The following is a 21,058-nucleotide window of genomic DNA, read 5'->3' on the forward strand; positions in this document are numbered from 1 at the left end:
CTGTCACTGGGGGGGTGTGGTGCGCATGCGCGGAGGCTGCCGGGGACGGGGGGGACTACGATTCCCAGCATGCCTGGCGCCCGCAAAGGCGGGCGCCAGGCATGCTGGGAATCGTAGTCCCCCCGTCCCCGGCAGCCTCCGCGCATGCGCCTTGCCCTCCCCGCCCGGGCCGCCGCTCGCCCATTCCCTTCCTGACGAGCCGCGCGTGCAGGGCCGGTAGCCCGCCCAACGGTTAGTCTCGCGCCGCGGTCGTTGTTGGGCGGGGGTGGGGGGGACGGGGCGCGGATTTGTGGCGGGAAGCCAGGTTCTGCCTTTTTTTTTTTTTTTTTTTTTTTTTTTTTTTTGTGAGGAGTTTTGAGGTAAAAAGCGTGAGGAAGAGCGTCCCTGCTGCGCCCTGCTGCTCGGCGCTGCCTCTCTTGTGTTTTTGAGACCGATGGAAGCGGAAGGCTTTGGCTTGCCGGGTCCTTTGAGCTTTGCCTTGGTCGTGGTTTAGGTATGTTAAGGTTGAGAATCGCGGATGTTTTTTAGGAAGGAGCATAGACTCGCATTCCGGGTGTTTACTCTGAAGGCAACAACGGTGTCAAAGCCTGAGCAGGAAAGCCATCACAGAAAAAGTCTTATGTATGCCAGGAAAAGTATATTTATGAGGGCGAATGCAATAAATGAAAGGCTTTTTCCAGGCCTTTAACTTATATTTATTTTCTTCTTTTTTTTTTTTCTTTCCACCCAGGGAGTTGTTTTAAGCAACATGGAGGAGTGATCTCCCTGCAGTTACTTGACTTTCTCACCTATCTGGTTTGGACATGATCAAATGTTTGGATGAAGATGTGCGAGCCAGGCTGCGTTCTGGAGTGACCGTCACCTCACTGGGGCAGTGTGTGGAGGAGCTTGTCCTCAATAGCATCGATGCCAAAGCAACATGTGTAGCTATCAGGGTGGATTTGGAAGCTTTTAAGATCCAGGTGGTGGACAACGGCTCCGGGATGGGGAGAGAAGACTTAAATGCAATGGGAAAGCGGTACTTTACCAGCAAGTGCAGCTCAATGGGAGACTTGGAGAACCTGAGGTTCTATGGTTTTCGAGGGGAGGCTGTGGCAAGCATAGCCAACATGGCCAGTATAGTGGAAGTTTCGTCTAAGACCAGCAGGACAGCAAACACATTTGTGAAAATATTTCACAATGGGCAAGCACTAGAAGTCTGCGAAGCTGAATTGAGCAGACCAAGTGGCGGAACTACAGTCACTGTGTGTAATCTGTTCCATCAGTTGCCAGTGAGGAGAAAGTGTATGGATCCTGTGTTGGAATTTGAGAGGGTGAGACAGAAAGTAGAGGCTATTTCACTGATGCATCCCTCTGTGTCACTTTCTTTAAGGAATGACGCCTCTTGTTCTATGGTGCTTCAGCTCCCTAAGACAAGAGATGTATACTCTCGGTTCTGTCAAATTTATGGACTGGGCAGATCCCAGAAGTTACGAGAAATAAATCATAAGTCTGGGGGATTTGAGCTAAATGGTTATATCAGTACTGAAGGACATTACAATAAGAATATGCAGTTCTTGTATGTGAATAGGAGGCTTGTTTTAAAGACAAGACTACATAAACTAATTGATTTTTTATTAAGAAAAGAAAGTGCCATTTGCAAGGCAAAAAGTGGCCCTGCAAGCAGACAGGCTAGTTCAAGCCCTGGTCGCCATCGTTGTGGCCCAGAGTTGTATGGGATCTTTATTCTCAATGTGACCTGCGCGTACAGTGACTATGATGTGTGTCTGGAACCTGCAAAAACTCTAATCGAGTTCCAGAACTGGGATGTTCTTCTAACTTGCATAGAGGAAGGAGTGAAAATATTTTTGAAACGAGAACATTTATTTATTGAACCATGTAGTGAGGACATCAGAGAATTTAACGAAGATAATGACTTTTGTTTGTATAATGCTCCAGTTCTGAAGCCCTCGCTCTCTGATGAGAAGAGCATCCAAAACAGTTTTAAGAAAGCATGTGATGAAATTGTGGATTCCTATGAAATGCGTAACTTGCAATCAAAAGATGTCAAAAGGAAATCTGTGACTGGAAAAAAATCTTCAGATCTTACAGAGTCAAATAAAAACCTACAGGAAACTGAAATTGGTCCAAATCAGAAGATTGCTGAACCATCTGATCCATGTAGAAACAACAAAGTGGAGATTCCATTGCCCAGCAAAGATGGCACAGCTTCTGATTTCATTATATCAAATATCTCAGAGCAGGAGCCAAAAGACACCAATGGTTCCCAAAACGCGTCTGATACTCATCTGAAACCTTCAGAAGATCTTCGTTCCTCTTTTAGTGGAGGGGACAGATCAGAAATAAGAAAAATAGACCATTGTGGTGACCTGCAGCATTGTGCAGAGAATTACGTAAAAGATGTGGGAAGCCAGCAAGGCAAAGTAGCGCAGAAAAGCAATGCGGTCCGTATCTTAAATAATGATGTTATTCAGTTGCCATCTGAGAGACAAGACCCTACTGAAACAGCAATGGGCCCTGAAACTGTCACTGGAAGTTCATTGATGAAACACTCTAATGCAAGAAGAGGAGACAGGGAAACATCTGAAGCGATGGATAATGCGGGCAGAGGGGCTGTTAGTTCAATACCATTAAAATTGTGCTCTAAAGGCCTCATAACACGTGCTATGCAAAATGAGCCCCCACATGAATGTGAACAAACAGAAACAAATCTTGCATTAAACGTGCAGTGTAGACCTGTCCCTGTCAGTGCCAAGGAGATTTTTGGCCACAAAATATCTTTAAATGCTAAGGATATTTCCAGTAATACAAATAAAGACTATGCACCTCCTTACACCAGAGAAGCTTGCATGGCTGATGGTAATGAGTGGTTAGAGAATAAAACTTCATCAAATCAGATGAGTGAAGGGATAGCTATGCCTATTGCCACTAGTAAAAGGCATTATGAGACATCAAATGTTACAGAATTGCCGCTGGCAACTTCTTCGGGTATTCCTCACAATAAAGTTATAAAAAGCACTAGAAGACAAATAGCTGTGCCAAGATCTCAGCCCTCTAGGAAGCTGAGCTTGTCCACACAGCTGGGCTCGTTAGAAAAGTTCAGGAGATATTATGGTAGAGTCAAGTGTATGCTACCAGCACCGTTGTCAGAGAGGAGTGAATTTGATCTTCCAGTTTTTAATTCACAAGTTAATTGTGACTTTTCAAAGAATGAAAATGACAGCCATGGTAGCTTGAGCACTTCTGAAACTCCAGCTTTGGAAGATACAGATTCTCATAATAGTAGCCAAATTTTTGGTTCTTTGAGAGAGACTTTACTCTGCAGTGGAGAAAATTCACAGGACAAACGAGCCCTTTGTCAGAGTCCTTTGACGTTGTCTGATTACTCTCAGGTTAGTAAAAAAATTATAAGTTGTAAGAGATCTCCAGGATCATTATCGTCCAAACTATCCAGAATGAAAAGTGACCACAAAGAAGCAGAACAACCTGGTGAACAATTTCAAACAGATTCAAGTAGAAAAGATGACTACTCTTTTGATCTTGAATCTTCAAATAATGACTTTTTGTACAGTGCTTGTCAAACATACAAATCCTCAGTGGAAAAAATCACGGAAAGTAATTACAGCATTTCTAAGGGGGATGCATGCTCTCAATCAGACAATATGAGAGCAGAGTCCATGAAAAGTACTGTCAGCCCGTCACCACTCAGCAGTGTAGAAGGGGAGTACACAGTCTCTCCAAGCACTGTTTTATCATTACCTGCTGAAAAAGATGGTACTAACGTCATCTGTAAAAATAAAAGTACCTTAGGTGAATCCTCAGAACAAAATTGGAAAGATACTGAGGTTCCCTGTATGACCTTCCCAAGCAACATGGAATTCTCTGTAGACAACACAAGCACAGGTGATCCCAGGAGTGATTTGTGGTGTTCTGACTGGATGCAAGATTTTGATGTTTCGTCGGGTAAGACAATATACATCAATAAAGCAACTGGACTGAGCACCTATGGCACTCCTCCTACTGAAGGATTTCAAGCTGCCTGCATTCAAGATATAACAACAATGGCTGTGAATGTTGTCTCAGAGAATGGTAAGAGGGGTGGTGATTGTTGTAAAAATGGGATGAAGAAAACAGCTTGTGCTCTGCTAGGTGCATAAAATACCTTGCTGTCAGCACCTGACAGTTTACACTGAAAGATAACACTGGCTTACATGTAATAGCTGTATGGAAAACAGGAAAGTATTGCAGACTATGGAGGCAGTAAAACACGTTCAAGATACTAAAAGACAATTTTTAATAAGGCAGTGAAAAGAAACGCCAACACCTTGTTAATTAACAGGTGGCTGCCTGGGCATGATGACAATTACTGTGATCACAGTTACATATAATTGTTGTCATATAAAAAGTGAGGGACACGCTTTAAAGTAAGTGTACTAGAAAATTGTTGTTTTTAATGCTTTATCCTAACTGCATATAAAATTTAAAATAAGCCTTGACAAATGAACAAAAATCTAACTCTTCATTGAGTTCTAACTGTAGAACAAAAATCTAACTCTGTATTGAGAATATAGTAGTCCCCTTTCCACAGATTTTGGAAGGCCGTTCCTTCACACTTAACTTTGTAGGAGATGTTGTAAATCATTGTTAGTGGTTTGATGATGGAGCTTTTCCAGGGGTGACAGGACACTACGTTGTATTGGTTTGTCAGCGGTGTGGTGTTCGTGAGTCTTCATTGATCTACTTGTTGGGTTTGGTGTTCTGTGTCCTCCTGGTCTGGCTCAGCAGCGTAGTGTCTTTGATAATTTTCCCCTCCACAGATATATCTTTCTTCCAAGTTGTTCCTCCAAGTTGTTATGAGTGGAGATGCAGCCATTCTTCATGTAGACCATATTTTCTGCTGTATAATTTGTTTTGAAAAAGTGGTTTGGACTTCTTTCTAGATAGTTCTCCTGTGAAATATTTGTCTAATCAATCATGATAGCCTCTGGTTTGTTCCATTTTTGTCTGTTACTTCTATATCACCAGTTATAGAAACACAGGTGCAGTAGGTGTTTTAGCTGTTAATCTATTTCCTTTTAAACATAGTAATAGATGCTAATAATTCTTAATATCGCTTGTGTTCGGCTGAAGTAAGTTTGTTACAAGGAGAAGAACATCTCTGTTTTTATTAGGTGAAATTACTTGCAAGCACAAATGTACACTCCTTGCCTAACACTTCTAATTTCTATCATTTACCAGTTTTGGTTGCCTACAATGCTGTTTAGTAGCTAGCCAAAGCACGGAGATGTGGAGACTGACCTATGCAAAATGTTTGGATAGTGCATTCATGTTTATGAAGAGAATATCTCACATACCCTTATGCGTTCAGATGATGTGTAGTCTGTAGTCTTTGAAGACGTGTATTGTGTTGCATCTTTTTACCTCCAATGGCATTGTTCTTTCTTAGCCTTACCTTTGGTATTATTCTCCATCGTATCCATGGTGCCACTCTTTCTTAACTCTGTCAATGGCGTTATTCTTCGGCGAGATGTCTACTGCAGCTTTTCTGCTTTTCTTAGGCTGAAGGTTGGGCCTTTCAAACCTTCATAAGGTGTTTGGACAGCAAACATGTTCTTTCACGCATTTCTCAAGAAAAGGATATTCTTTCTTTTTAGTAATAGGAATAAACATAACTGTGTCCTAACACAGCATTTATGTCTCTTGATGTTGAACACCATTTGGGACTCCTGTTAAGACCCAGGAGTGGAATTATTTCTTCACTGGCTATGTATGTTTTCATTTTGCTTTTTAGACTAGTGTCAGTAACCCCATGGCATTGACTTAGAATTTTGTAATGCCATGATTTATTAAGAACAGCATCTCATACACAAATTTAGGGAAAATACACTGGTTGGTAGCAGGTGGAAGGAAGTAAGAATAATCCATATCCTCATTTCCATGACAGCAGTGGCCATCTGCTGTTTTTTCCAGTCACGTGCCATGTGCACAACAGAAATGCTAGATTTTTTAAGTTAGACTCGGGCATCTTTGTACTGGTTAAAGTGATTGCTACAGGAAAATTTATCAAGCTTCATTTCACCATCGGGTGCCTTTTTGAATAATCTAATGCTATGCATTTGTAGTAGGTTAACATCCCAGTTGAACTTGATCTTCATTGTTATGCCAGCTATGTTTGCATTTTTTTGTTACTTTCATTACATTATTGACTGATATGTCATTACACCAGTATATTTTAATGATCTAAATGAGGCAACTGAAAATGAATACTCAATTATAGTAATTGTATGTGGTTTGCCTGTATAAAGTAGATATGTTATTACCTTCATCACCTTTTCTGATGTTACTTGTCAGAAAAATATTAATAAAACCTCTGCCGGCTCTGAATTCTCATTGGCCTGTGGGCAAGAAAATGAAAAATATATGTCCTGACCAAGGATTTTCCCTGCAGCAAGCAGCAAGGAAATGAATCTTTGTTTATGATTCTATGTATGAAATACTGGACTTCTGTTTGCATAGATGATAGATGCTTCCGTGAACTTGAGGGATAATATTTTTCAGTGATAATAGCTATAAAAGTTCTGTCAAAGTCTGAATTAGGTGGCATTCTTCAACTTGCCACAGGTTACCAGGAACGACGTCAGGCCGTCTTGTTCTCTGCTCTGGGTTTTGTGACAGTGGGATGCTGAGTTACTCTCCCGTGCTAGGCTGACGGTTTGGATTCTTGAAAGGATTCTCGGTCCCCAGGGTAGGACCGTCACTGGTCCTTACTGGAATGGAGGAACAGTCAGGAGTCCACGGACTGGCCTAGGATCTCATAGAGCCTTTTCGTACGGAGCTTATCAGCACGCAGCTGGTTTTCTTTGGCGTTATCACTCTGCCACTTTTCCTGAATGCACACCCTTAATTTCTTAGTAGAAAGGAACTTTATTAATTCATTATTATTCCACAAAGAATAGAAGTCTGAATTGTACCAAAGGAAGGGTGAAATGTTTACCGCTGTGCTGGAAATCTGAGCTGCTTTTCTTAATAATCTCGATAACAGTGCTGATTTGTAATATCATTAAATCATTTCTGGGTGGGTAGGAACATGTTGTTAGGCTTACTCCGATACCTCATATGGTCTCACTGACTTGTAGTTTTCAATTTTACAGGTTTCTGATAACTGTATTAAGTATTGATAGGAGAGGTGATAGACTGACAGTTTTTGCCATGTCCCAACGGAGGGAAGTCAAAAGCGTTTTAGTATCTGACAGACTTTACTATATGCCTTCTCTTTCCTTTGGGGATAATGCTTCTGATTGCACTAATTCTGGAAATAATTCTTAGGTGATTAAAGCAGCAGCCAATTTTTAAGAAGGACAGTCTTGCAGAAGCCATGGTAATATTTTAAAATAATACATTTCCTGATGCAAGTGTGTCTGATAATTACCATCTTTTTACATATATGCTCTTATTTCTCAATGTTAGATTGCAAAATCTGTGGGATACTGTAATTTGTACAGGGCTAAGCACATGCTCATTTATGATAATATAATAATGGTATGTATAGATTTTTGTAATTTTGCATGCTGTTGAATCTGCAGCAGTAAATTTATATTGTGTTTAGGGATTCAGTTCAGGTGCTATCCCTTTAGAAGTGAGATTGTGCTACCCTTCCTTCCTAGACCTCGAAAAGAGAAGACTCTAGCAAGCCAGGATCTGAGAGGTAGGGCCGGCTTTCCAGGACACAGTGTTCTGTGGTAAAAAAAAAATAAAAAATCAAAGAACTCTCCCAGATGTCCCAACAGGAACCCAGAATTACTCAAGGTCTGTTAACAATGGGACCGTGTGAGTCATCTCAAATCTAGAACTGAAAAAAAAATCTTTTAGGGTTGAAGGCAGGTTAGGGGATACTTATTTACAGGATGAAATACCCAGTTCTTTGTTGAATTATGTCAGTAGTTTGAAGAATAATTACCTACTCCCCTCTTTGTACTCGTTCCAACCTTGGAATGTGAAAAATAGCTTCAATCCTCACAATTTTTTTTTTATGGTGGAAGGGATGAAATCATCTTTTTGGTATGTGGCTTTGTCCAAAGGGAGTGGGTAGCTAAACAGGTCTTTCTTTCCCTCCTTGCACACATCCCCCCCCGCAATGTCCCCCCCACCATTTCCAGGGCCTGTTGAATTGTGCTGCAGCATGTTTAGGAGTCAGAAAGCTGCACAGTGTCCTTTCTAGTTAAAGCATTCAATAAAGAAGCCCAGTCTTGTGTTCTATTATTTATTTTTACATTCTCTCCTTTTTATGATGGAAAAAAAAATAGTAATAGTTGTGTGAGGTCGAAGTACACAATACCGCTTCTGTTGATGGATGGTGGTAGTCCCTGTATTATTTCTGTGTTCTTTCCTAGATGCTGAAGGGGAGTCTCTCCAGTCGTTGCTTTCAGAATGGGATAATCCTGTTTTTGTTCCCTGTCCAGAGGTAGTTATTATCTAACATCTCATCATAAAATAGGAGTCAGTTTTGCCTTATGTTGTTTTCTGACATGGAGCCTAAATTGCAAATATTGTAACCGTTGCATGTAAGTTATTCAGCAATATGTTAGACTACAGAACAAGGCAGTTATGTGTTTTTATAGACTGTTTATATAGAAGTAATTTTTGTGGATTTATTCAAAATGAGAGAAGCAGGTATCAGGTTAATCTTTTGCCTTATGTCATTTCAAAAGCAAAACATTATTGTAAGATGTCTTTCCCTCTACTGGGATAGTCATCTTAAAATTAAAAGGATGGCAAAATTGTAATACAGTCTCTGTCCTCTTTTTGGACAGAGGTAAAATAACTCAGCTTTCTTCTCTGGGACGCAATGGGTCTTAAAAGTGTATTTTACTATACTTGTTTTTATAGCCTGGCAGGATTATAGCATGTGAGAGGGAAACAATGTTGGAGCTTTTAGAAAAACTTCCTTTGTTGTCATGAGGTAGTATTATCTTTAATCATCATGTTGTGTGTGTGTAAACATATGTATGTAACCATTTCCACCTGCAAACAATAGGGACGAAGTACCAAACCACGTGCTGGTGAGTTTCTGAAAAGGAACAGTTCTGTTCAGTTGTTGCTGTGACGTGTACTCTGACTCATTTCAGGGTAATACATCTTTTGTAATGCAATCCATTGAGAGCTCACGTAGGCTGATAATTAACTTCAGGTTTTCTGATAGGTACTTGAAATCAGCTGAATGCATTAAAGCTAGCAGGTAATATCCAGATGGGAAACCGTGTGGGGATGGAAGCAGAGGCATTGCTGGATGGTATCTTTAGCTAGTCCTGTTCTTGTGTAGAAAGCTTGGTTTGTGAAAATACAGAGTTATTTCCAGTTTTTCTTAAAGCTGGTTTGTTGTGGGTATTTTGTGTGTGTTTGGGTTTTTTTGCCATATCCTTTATCACCTGTTTGATCTGCAATTCTATTTTTACAGATTGCTGTTGATGTGACCAGCAGTCAGGCTGACAATCTGGCTGTGAAAATTCACAATATCTTGTATCCTTATCGTTTCACCAAAGACATGGTTCATTCAATGCAGGTACAATATGATCTATTACTAGTTTTCACCCCCAAATTCCCACACAGCAGATGAGATTTGCTGATGTTTCTGCCTGGTAGGAAAGAAGTATCCAGGGAAATAGTTCATATCCCTAATTTTCACAAGCACAAACAGAATTCTTGGTTGCTGTGTGATACCAGCAGACACGTATGTTATGCCAGATCTTAGTATCATCTCATGGTTAGTCAGCTATCTGCAAGAGACTCTAAAATTCCTTGACTGTATGGTTAAATCAAATCAAGCAGCAGCCCTGTTGCTGCTGCTTAGAAATACTGTTAACTAAACGATATTTTAATGGGCAGTTTTTTATATTTATTGTAGGCATTTGCTTAGTTCGTATTCCTCTGAAATCTGTGTCCTGAATATTCCATTTTTCTTGGTCTTAGAAATTCAGTTCTTCAGCAGAGTGGTTTCAAAAGCAAATCCCAGATTTTGTGGAAAGACTTGAAATTTCACTTTAAGATTTATGTCTGCCCTGAAAAGTGATTCTTAAAAATGGCATCATAGCATCAATTTTAACTGGTTTAGCGCTTCTTTATCAAATGTTTTGAATGTTAGCTTGAAAGCTAATATAAATATATGGCTTCAACTTATATGCTTTGTTGGTTTGCCTGGATAGAAATGCCAGAGTGGATTCTCTTCCTCTCTTGCATCCCAATGACAAAAGGCTTACAGGCCCAGTTAGCGTTATTCTCATGGAGTCAGGCTGCTGACTTTGAGATTGCAGGTTCTGACTGTGTGGGGCATGGTAATGTTCATCTCCAGGGTGGATAAGAATCCAAATGATTCCCTTGTTTATGTTGTGTGTGCAAGAACAATGGGAGTAGAGTTACTACAGTAAACGGATTATGTTTCAAAAAGACAGGAGAGGAGAGCTGGTAAATGGAAGGTACCATTTTTCTGTTCACTCATAATGAGAACTGTTCTTTAAAACGTACTGAGTGGTTCTGTGATTAACTTTACCTGCATAATGTTTTCCTTTATATGTTTTTAAGAAGGTAAAGCTAGAAGAAATTACCACATAGCATCTCTGAAGAAGCCAAATACTGCCTTCAGTACCCTATAGCAATTTTGAGAATCTCTGTAGAAAAGACCAAAAGCACAAAGTGTTGCATCGTGCCACAGGAAAAGAATAAAAAGAATCATTAATGTCTTGCATGCTTGCAAAGAAGTAGGATTATCTATTCATTTTTACCTAGGAGGTGAACAATGCACATGTTGGGAGACAGAGAATTCAGAGTGCGCTCTATTTATGTGGCTTGGGGAGAAATTCCTCCCTAACACCACATATGTTAATTTAAATGTAACACTAAGATACTGAAAGCATTGTGCATCCCTGCTCAGTATTCCCTGTAGCTTTGGTTGATTTCTGATGCTTGAGGGGAAGGTGGAATCAAGTCAGAGGCAAATTTCACATCAGAGAATCAGGGGAAAAAAATGCTTCCTGGCTTCTACAGGTGATCAGCGCAAGTTAGCACAAACACGGGGCAGGTTAAAAAAGGTTGTTTACGTTCTCTTTTGGTGATATCAGCAAATCATATACTTAGAGTTGCTGAGCACAGCTTTAATTCCAAACTCAAGGAGGCTTCTACACAAGCATTTAATCCATTCTGTAAATTTCCAGCTCCACCTTAGAACAATTAGAGCTCTTGCCCTTATGACTCTCTTCGAAAAAATTGATCCAGAATTATTTTCTTTGATATTTTGAAACTTTCTCTTAGTTCCAGAATAAACTGTTTCATGACTGATCTATGGTCGTTTGACCTTCTGCCAGTATTGTCTTTTAGCTTAAATAATTGATGCCTTTTCCATATTTGGCCCCCCACTGTATTTATAAAGAATAATTATATACCTTCTCAGTCTCAGTTTTGCTTGGCCAAATTCTTTAAACCTTTGGGATTAGAAAACATGTGGTTTCCACTCACCTAATCATACTACTAGCTATTTGTTGTGCTTGATCCATTTTGATTGTTGTCTTCTTTTGTTTACCTTCATTTTAAAAATAATTTTTCCACTGGGTAGTGATTTTTCTGAGTATCTTACAGGTTCTTCAGCAAGTGGACAATAAATTTATTGCTTGTTTAATCAACACTAGGAATGAAATGGATAAAAATGCAGGTAAGAGTGGTTATTAACGTGAAGTTGAAGTGGTTGTCGAGGGCTCTTAGACTGCAGAGGGAACACTGTCCTGTTTGTGTTCTCCTCTTGCTTTGGGATGATACTGTGAGTAGAGGAAAATGTTAGTCTTCACTTGAAATTTCCTGGATCTTCTTTATCTTTATTTTGGATGTTGTTGAATGTTCCCACTGCCTTCAGATTAGTGTTATAAAAATAGATTGTGCTCAAATTACTAACATCTTTCAGACTCTGTTCACAGTGTCTGGGCATATTCATTGTTGAAGCTTGCTGAAGCTGTACAAAAAAGGCATTCAAAACGAGTAGTTTTCGTAACATTTTTAAAGACTGCATTAAACAGAAGAATTTGTGAGTGACCTCAGCTCTCATTCTGAAGTTAGATGAAGATGTCAATAGACAAGAGTTTCTGACTCAGTCTAATTACCTTAATTTAAATGCCAATTTGGATCACTAAATTTCTGTTCTGTAGTGACTTTATGTTCTGCCAACACAGCCGCCTCCTCGCTTTATTTCTGTAAAACTGGCTGATAAGTTATCTTCTAAATGTGGCCTCTAGAGAGTGGTCATTCTTTCTAACCTGTGCAGTTGTCTGGTACAAAGTTGCCTGTTTCTCATCTCTTGTGGTACATTTTTAGATGGAAACCTCTTGATTTTGGTGGACCAACATGCAGCTCATGAACGGATCCGCTTGGAGCAGCTTATTGCAGGTGAGGATTCAGATAATCTTAGGAAGAAAGATAATCAGTGCACAGAAAATTACTAACGAGCTGTCTGAAAGGGAAAGCTTGCTAAGTAACTCATTGTAAGGATGAATCTGGGATGTATGGAACCAATAGCATATTCATTTGTCATCTTTATCCTGATCCCTAGGAGAGCGCAGGTATTCAGTATCTGTAGTAGTCATAGTATTGGCAGCTGAAAATTGTTACAGCTTTTCCAGAAATAGAAGATATACTCCCTACCCACAGAACTATCAAACCAAAATAGTCCTGACATAATGAAAGAGCAGGAAGACTGATAGGAAAAACAATGAAGAGGAAATAGAACAACATCAATAAGATTATGTGGTTATGCTGTGAAAAATAAAACACGGGATGCAGAGTAAAGAGCATAGTTCATTTGGTTCCTTTGTAGCTGAATACTGTGCTTAAAGCCTAAAATTTCCACATTCTGAAACTGTTTGCAAAGGGATAATGGTCGTCTTTGTAAACTCATTAGCCGTTGGATTCAGTGTTAAAAAGCACAATAGCCATCCATCAAGTACTTAAAAATCATTGACCTTCTCTTTCATCAATAAATACTGCACAGTTCCTGCAGAGAGGGTTCCAGGAACTCTGCTCCTTTTGGTCAGGTACTGAAAAAAGGTAAAGACTGAAAGGAGAAATCCTTAATGAATAGTATTTTAATGCCATTTATATCAGCCTTTTCTGTGGAAAAATTGCTCTCTGTGAGTTGTACTAAATATATCAGTAGGTTTTTTTGCTATTTAGGGTGACTCTTTTTTGGAACTGGTGGGAAAAAAACAAAGTGGCATTAACCAACCCTTCCCCAGAGACTAGATGTCTGGTTTGTGACATTCCCAGTCCTCCACAAGTTTCAGGAGAAGGCATTCTGTGGTCACTTTTTAATCCAAACAGAGGATTACATGCCAAACCGTAGGGTCATTAAGGGTAATGCCTGTGTAAATACTCTAAGAGAGGATACTTCTAAACGACTCATTCACAGATTCCTATGAGAAGGAAGCTGCAGCATGTGGCAAGAAGAAATTACTGTCCTCCTCCATCTCTCCCCCTTTGGAGATAGAAGTTACGGAAGAACAAAGAAGATTTCTACGGTTAGTAATAGTCAATAGCTCTAAACTTTTTGGGACAGCTCTGTTGACCTGGAAGATCTCTATATATTGCTAGGTTACCATGAAGCTTGGGAAAGAAGCTGTTGATTCTTTCCTGAGCCAAGACCAATCGGCTGTATCTGTGCTGACTAAAATAGGTATGCTTCTCAGGCATGTCGTTACAACATCTCAAGACAAAACCCTTGCAGTGTGCCATCTCTGTGCCTCTGCAGTGTGCTCTGGTTTCACTGGGAAAGTAAACCTTCATGTGTGGGCCAGGAGAGTGCCAAAGCAGTCTCCAATAGATCCTACTGTCCGGGGCTCAGGACTTGGGAGTGCACACTGGGGTGCGGTGCCCATAGTGTCGATCTAGTCACTGATTTAACAGGCAGTGTTTGAGAAGGGAGGATGGGGTATGTAAAGTTTGTATTGTGACTCCTTCAAAAATGCATTCCTTAATCGTTGGTGCCTGCCAAGAGTAACTAGTGAATACTGTTTCCCAAACGTTTCATAATGGTGACCTACCTACTATTAGGTTATTTAACTTTTCTACTACAAGAGTTTAGATATAGATTTGTTGTTGGACTATTGCAGACCTACTGGATGCTAATCAAACTTTTTTCCCCAAAGTCCCCATCTGCCACCTGCCACACGCATTTGTGTTTTTTCTTCCCTGCATTGTTCTTCATTTTCAGGTGATGTTCTATCTTAACGTTCACAGGACTACCTTATTATTCTCAAACTGCTCTTTTTTGTGATGCCTTTGGCAAACTCAACAGCTTTTAAATCACTCCTTGTTAAGATTGTTGCCTATTATAGGGATACACTTGTTTGGTGTAAAGCCCTTTTTGGGTGTATTCCAATCATAACAGTATCACTGCTGTATCCGTTTGGTAACTCTTTTGTGTGACAATGGCCAATACCAGAAATTCCATAGGAAAGTGTAAAGCACTATTATGTTCTACCTGCCTTAGGGAAAAATGTGAGAACGTAACCATTGCTCTTCGTAGTTCAGTAATATTTTGATGCCTTTGTTGTTCCCACCTCTTAGTGATGTTCTTGCTAACATCAGAATATTTGTAATGCCTCTCGTTCCACTTCGAATTATTTTTGCACTCATATTTGAATGTCTTTATTTCTGATATATCTACTTTAGAGGCTGAATGGCCAAAATTGAATACAAGGTACTAAGCGAGGGTATCACGTTGATTTGTACAATAGCTTTGCACTGTGCCTATAATTTCTGTCTATTACATCCACACCTGATATTTTGTCTGCTTTTTTGGCTACCGCTGCTTGCATGAACTGCTTGTTTATTGAATAGTCACAACAATGAAACACAGAGTTGTGGGGTATCTTTAAATTTTTGCTATTTGTGTAGAAGTCAACAAAATGTACAAGTAGATCAAATTATTCCTGATAATTTGCATTTATTTGTCTTATGAGCAGTGAATTCAGTTTTTGTGTCCATTTTTCATTATACCTTTTTCATTCATCCTGCTGATTTCATTCATCATTTTTCTACTTGTTTTAAGTTCTGTTTGAGTTCATCATGATCTTTAGTTTCAGCTACCATAAATAACTTTGTGTTTTCTACAAATTTGCCTGCTTGACCATGCCCCTTCTTTTCCACATCATGAATAAACAATTATGAAGATACAGATCAGGAGTCACGCCATGTTGAACACTGACCAAATGTTGCTAGCACGCCTTTTTTCTGTAGTCTCTAAGTCACTACAAATGTTACTTCTCTATCCATGACAACTTTTTGCATTTTCATTTCTAGCCACTTTTAGGAGGCAGCATCAAAGGCTTTTTGAAAGACCAAATAAATTCTGTGAGCTACTTTTCTTCATCAGCTAAATAACAAACATACTACAAAAGATAAAGTAAATCAGAGAGGTGTGGTTTTCTTTTAAGGACACTGGTTAAATTATTCAGGACAGTGGGATGCCGCTTGTGATTTTCAGCTATTGCTGAAGATAATTGATTCAGGAAGCTTACTGGTGCTGGCTTAGTGGTGCTTTTATTGTGTTGCTCTTTAATTTATCAGTATTTATTGGCAGTTCATCTCTTTACTAACCTCACTAAAAAGTGCTACGTGTTGTGTTGTTATTGTTGCTGGCAGAGTATGAGTGTATTCTGTGATGAAGTTTGATGTAATGGAATAAATTAACTTCCCTAAAAGACCATTCTCTTCAGCTATGCTGCTGTTTAATAGTTCAGCTGGACCTCTGGTTCACCTGCAGCTTTGATTCTATTATTTGTCTACTAAGCATTGTTCTGTTGACTCTCTTGAACTTCCGTTTTTTCTTTCCCTCCCTTAAAAAAGAAAAAGGCCTGATTGACTTCAATAGCTGCTTGGATTATTTCATTTCACCACAATGGGCTTTTTCTGTCTTTCGCTGCTCTTGCTGAGCATGTTCTTCTTTTTTGGGGTAGAATTACATAAGTCATCTCCATATGGAGGATAATAATTGTACTAGTCTCATGACTGATTTTAGTAAGTTTAGATTACCTTCTTTTTTGTTCAAAGAATCTCTTTTCTAAAATTTGACCTTCCCCACCTTTGTTTTAAGTGAATATTCCCTGAGTTAATAAAATAAACTATAAATTGTTACAGTTGTTTTTGTTTTGAAGACAAGTTCTCATCTGACTGTGAAGTCTCGTTTTTATGTGTATTTTTCCATCCACAGGGTGACATGTGTCCGATTGACTAGAGATTGTTCTTTCCTGGGCTTTCTTTCCTTAGTGACATATAAAGTTCATTAAACCAGCATAAATTTCTTACAATATTTTTCTCCATTGTAAGTATTTGCTATTACATGTCAATTGAAATCACAGTTTTTTAGGTTAGACTTAAAGGAGTCTTTATGCTGCGTAATTTCAATATTTGGAGTGTTTGTGTGTTCAACCAGACATGTTGTGCATCCTTAGAAAAGATTTATAAATTACACATAAAGCTTTTCTCCACGTAATACAGGAACTCTTAGATCTTGTGGTTGTGGAACATGAAATATGCACAGTTGATTGGAGTGAAAAAATGTGCCTGAATATAGGCTGAAGGGGTAAAATTACTTGGAATCTCATGACGCATGGATTTTGACATTGGAAACTACTGCAGGAGGAAACATATATGGGGAATACAGAAGTATTTCTGTATACTGTGGAGACATAGCTACTGTGGTTGATGTCTTATTTCTGGTTGGTGTTTTTTTTGTTTTTTTCCTCAGATGCTGCTACAAAAATTTGGAGGACTTGGGTCTTGAATTATCATTTCCTGAGACCAACAGCTCCTTGATTCTAGTGAGGAAAGTGCCACTGTGTTTTATAGAAAGAGAAGCTAATGAATTACGACGGAAAAGACAACCTGTCACTAAAAGCATTGTGGAGGTCAGCTGTGGAGATGGGTGAAATTGTGATACTGAGTCTTGTTCTTTGTTAATGGCCCAGGGTATTAGAGTATCTGTTATGAGGGAGAGAAGTCCCTTGGCAAATGTGGGTGCCATCCCTTTTAGTAACTAAACAGTGCCACAAGTGAAATCCCTGAACTGTAACAGAAACGATAAGATGCTGTTTCAGACTTGGACTAGTGAAGAAGCTAAGAAAAATAGTATATAGTGCAGATGTTTCAATACTTTAGGGCTCATGAATGCTCAAATGAAAAGTAAATGCTTGAATGAAGAGTAAAACTATTAATATTGCTGATACAGAAATATTATTTGTTAGGATTTAAAGTTGTTTTCATGAAATCTATACATGGGCAGTGCAGCTTTCTAAAAGTTGCTGTTCCAGGTGTTCTGCAGTTTGAGGAGGGAATTGCTGAACTGGTTACTTGCAGTTTCCATTGTAAACAATTCTCCACAATCCTAACTGCTTCGAGGACTCCTTAAAAATTGTTTCTGGAGTACCATATTCAGCCGCTAGGCTGAGCCATTGTGAATTAGTCCAGTCTTGCTATACATCTCTTCTGATACAAAAATAAGAAACAAAGAAGATGATTCATTTGATTAAATTTTTTTTTCCAACCTTGCTATATTTGGGAAGATGCACTTTCCTGGTGTGATTTGGGAGCCAAGAGCACTAAAAGTGTCGGAGGAGGGGATCAGGTCTGTGCCGTATGAACTCTCATTCTTAGCTGATGCCTCGAGATCTCATGAGCTTTTTGGCGGATCTAATCTGCAGGCCTTTTTATTTTGCTTAGGACTGGTAACACCTATTCATGATTGATTATTAATTCATTGCATTTTAGACATTAGAAATGAAATCCACATGGACTGTTACCCAAAGAAGAAAGGGCATCCCCTCAAAGATAACACGCATTCATTGCACTCTAAGTTATAAGAATTCCATTATAACCATTCTACAGAGAGGAAACTGATGCAGAGAGAAACCAAGTGATTAGTCTAAATTCTGATAAGATACTTGTGAGAGGTCAGGTCTTGTGCCTTGATCTTTCACACTGTACTAGCTTTCACAGTGTACCTGCATCAGCATAATTTTTCCTGGTTCTGGCAGTTGTACACTAAATTATACGGAGATGTGGACAGAGCAGGGTATGGGCAATGAAAGGGAGAAATAGCAACTGATGATATTACCTTTTTTCTTTCCAGGAGCTTATTCAAGAACAAGTTGAGGTGAGTTGCTGTCTGCTTCTAAAGTTGACTATAATAATGGAAAGCTTATGGAAGTGAACCAAGAGGAGCAAGTGTGTTAAGCCTCAAATGAGAGATACGGACCAGATAATCCACTAGCTTTTCCTCATTTTTAATTTCCTTTGTGTTACAGTTCTTCCTTTTTCTCATATTAAATGGAAAGTAAGATGATGTTCCCTTACTAATTTTAGCTAGTGCAGACCACAGGAGGAGGAGCACGAGGGACGCTGCCTCTGACGTTTCTGAAGGTGTTAGCTTCCCAGGCCTGTCATGGTAGGGAAACTGCTTTTCTTTTCTTCCTTCTTTTTGTTTCATTTTTGACCTTTCTGTCTCTACACAACATCCTCCCTGGGGCAGTAGTATCAGAATGTGTTTGCAGGAATTCCAGGATTACAGACTCTGTGTTTCATAGGGAGATAATGGTCTTTTCATGGACGGCACTGTGAGGGACAAGCAACACTGCTCTGATTTATTCATGTACGGGCTGTACTTTCCAACCCTCACATGAAACACAGATAGAACACAGTTCTGAGATGCACTCATCTGTGTGAGCTCTAAACCATTCAAATAGCAGCTCTGTGAAGGGGCAAGGGGCGTTGCTGGAATCTGCTTGAAAGCAATCAGGAAATAAGACTTTAGACACCCTTCCCAAAAAGCATTTTTTGTTTCATGTAAGTATCAAAAGTGCTAGCTTAAGCGTGCCTGTGACCTTTCAAGTATTTTTGGAAGGAGTGCAGTAATAATTTACATCTTTTAAGGGACTGTGGCTTTCCAGCACCTGGAAATGAGCAGACTTTACAGGTGACTCAGTAGCTCTAGCCTCTTGTGGCAGTTCCTGTGCCATATTCAGTATTAACAAGATTATGCTGGAGGAGTAAACATGAACCAAAAGCATCTCTTTTCACAGGGTGTCACTGCATTCTATGAATGGCAGAAAAGACGTATTTATTTTTTTTTTAATGTCTAAAAAAGTGCTATGGCTGAAAGGCAGATTGCAAATGGTCTTGTGCATCTGTGAAGGCTAGAGATTGCAAACACCTCTGAAATGACTCCCTAATGTTCTGCTTGGATTTCCTCTGGATGCCATTAAGTGCTCTCTTGTGAGAAATTACTTAGTGGCAGAGCTAGCTTTTGGTCTTGGAACTGATGCCTGTCAGTGGCAGGCACAAAGAACTGATAAAGCCGATGGAACTGATATTAGCTGTTGTCTTGGTTTAATACTGTTTGATTTGTGAACTGGTTGTGTCTTCAGCTGTAACACACACACACACACGCATACACAAAAAGCAAAAAAAAAAAATGCAATGTCATCTGAAAAGCCAAAACCTAATAAACTTACCATCCATCAGACTTAGGTGAGATGGAAGCTTAGGCCATGGAAAGCTGATCCTTATGCAGCAGGCTGGTTAATTGAGCTAAGCCCTAAGTCTGCCATACTGCAGCCTTTGGGTTGCATTTGCAGCCTCCCAGCTAATCTTTGGGAGCTGCCTTGTTTTCTGTGAAAACCACAGCTGTGGAGGGAAGTCTGCTGGGTGGTTTGAATTCTCTTTGGCAGCGCGTGCAAGAATTTGTATCTTTTTTTCAGGAGCTATTAAGTTTAATGAGTGTTTGACTTTGGAGGAGAGCTGCAGGCTTATTCAAGCTTTGTCATCTTGCCAGCTGCCCTTCCAGTGTGCTCATGGAAGACCTTCCATGATGCCTCTTGCAGACACAGACCATCTACAGCAGGAAAAGCAGGTACTGTGGGGGACACAGATATGCCTCTGATAATCCATAGTCTGGATTATCAGAGGCATGTCACGTATATGTGTGTGTTAGCACTAGAATGGGCCAGTTTGAAACCATCGCCACTGGCTGTATCTTACTTGAGTTTTTACGTAGCTGTTAGCAATAAAACAAAACTATAGAACATTAAAGTTCTGTCCTGAAAACACTTTAGCAAGGATCTTACCATATTTCATTTGAATGATCACATTGATTTGAATGGGGTCCACTAGTTCTTAAAAATTAAACATTATTTAAAGTGTTTGCAGTTTTTAAGTGTAAAACTTAGAAAACATGTCAATTCTTATATTCTACTACTGGCAAAGATGCTAACTAAATGCCTACTTCCCTAAAATCTAAGATGCTATAAAATGGAGGAAAAAAGCAAAGAAATAGCAACATTTAAATAAAAAAAAATAAAATCACTATTTCTCTTTTTCTGTTACTGTGCTATATTGAGTTATGAAATTGTATTCTGTTGAAAGTCAGGTGAGACTCAGATATTAAAAAAATCTTGGGAGTGACTGTATTATGGCAGAGCATGGAGGAATTGAAGCTCATTTACTTAGTTATGATTTAGTGCTTCTTAATTTTTCTTTCTCCAGCCTAAACCTAATTTGGCTAGACTGCGGAAGATGGCACGAGCATGGCACCTATTTGGAAAAAAAAGACCCTAATCAAAGCTACAACCACTGGAAGCGTTGGTATGATCCAGGTCCCCCTGTTGTTAGATAACAATACCCTGTGCGGAGCCAAGTTTCTGAGCTAGAGTCACGGAAGTTCTGCTCCAAGTACTGACCTGAGAAACAGAGACCAGTCAGGAGAATGTGGCAGGCGCAGCCCACCCTTTTACCCTGGAGAAGCGTTTTCAACATTCAGGAATTACATTGTAAGCCTGGGCCTTACGTCAGTGCTTGACTATCGGAGGCAAGAAGTTGCAGCCACTCACAGTTACTAAAGTGCTTTTTCCCTGCAAGCACAGCAATATTCTGCATAATAGAGCAGAGACTTTTAATTAATGTATTTTATAATGCTTTGAAAATGGGGAGGTATTTATTAATAAAATTAACACTAAACCTTTTCCTTGGGCTC

At 39.5% G+C, this 21,058-nt stretch overlaps 1 protein-coding gene across 4 annotated transcripts; it reads left to right on the forward strand.

The window, feature by feature from the left end:
* Positions 1–118: 118 nt before the first annotated feature.
* On the forward strand, positions 119–21,048 carry MLH3 (mutL homolog 3). Of its 4 annotated transcripts, none has more exons than XM_063331334.1 (12): positions 119–231; positions 731–4,089; positions 8,391–8,461; positions 9,455–9,559; positions 11,626–11,698; positions 12,352–12,423; positions 13,442–13,550; positions 16,781–16,940; positions 18,161–18,184; positions 18,394–18,475; positions 19,788–19,939; positions 20,572–21,048. In XM_063331334.1, exons 2-12 carry the CDS (start codon positions 804–806, stop codon positions 20,641–20,643), a joined length of 4,206 nt encoding a protein of 1,401 aa, XP_063187404.1. In that variant the 5' UTR covers positions 119–231; positions 731–803; the 3' UTR covers positions 20,644–21,048. The 4 variants fall into 4 exon arrangements, 3 of the variants coding, with proteins under 3 accessions (XP_063187404.1, XP_063187406.1, XP_063187405.1); XM_063331335.1 differs by lacking the exon at positions 119–231 and adding an exon at positions 362–493; XM_063331336.1 differs by lacking the exons at positions 18,394–18,475; positions 20,572–21,048 and having other exon boundaries at positions 19,788–19,933.
* Positions 21,049–21,058: the final 10 nt, after the last annotated feature.

The sequence above is a fragment of the Chroicocephalus ridibundus genome, chromosome 4 (genome assembly GCF_963924245.1).
Source record: "Chroicocephalus ridibundus chromosome 4, bChrRid1.1, whole genome shotgun sequence".
Classification (NCBI taxonomy): domain Eukaryota; kingdom Metazoa; phylum Chordata; class Aves; order Charadriiformes; family Laridae; genus Chroicocephalus; species Chroicocephalus ridibundus.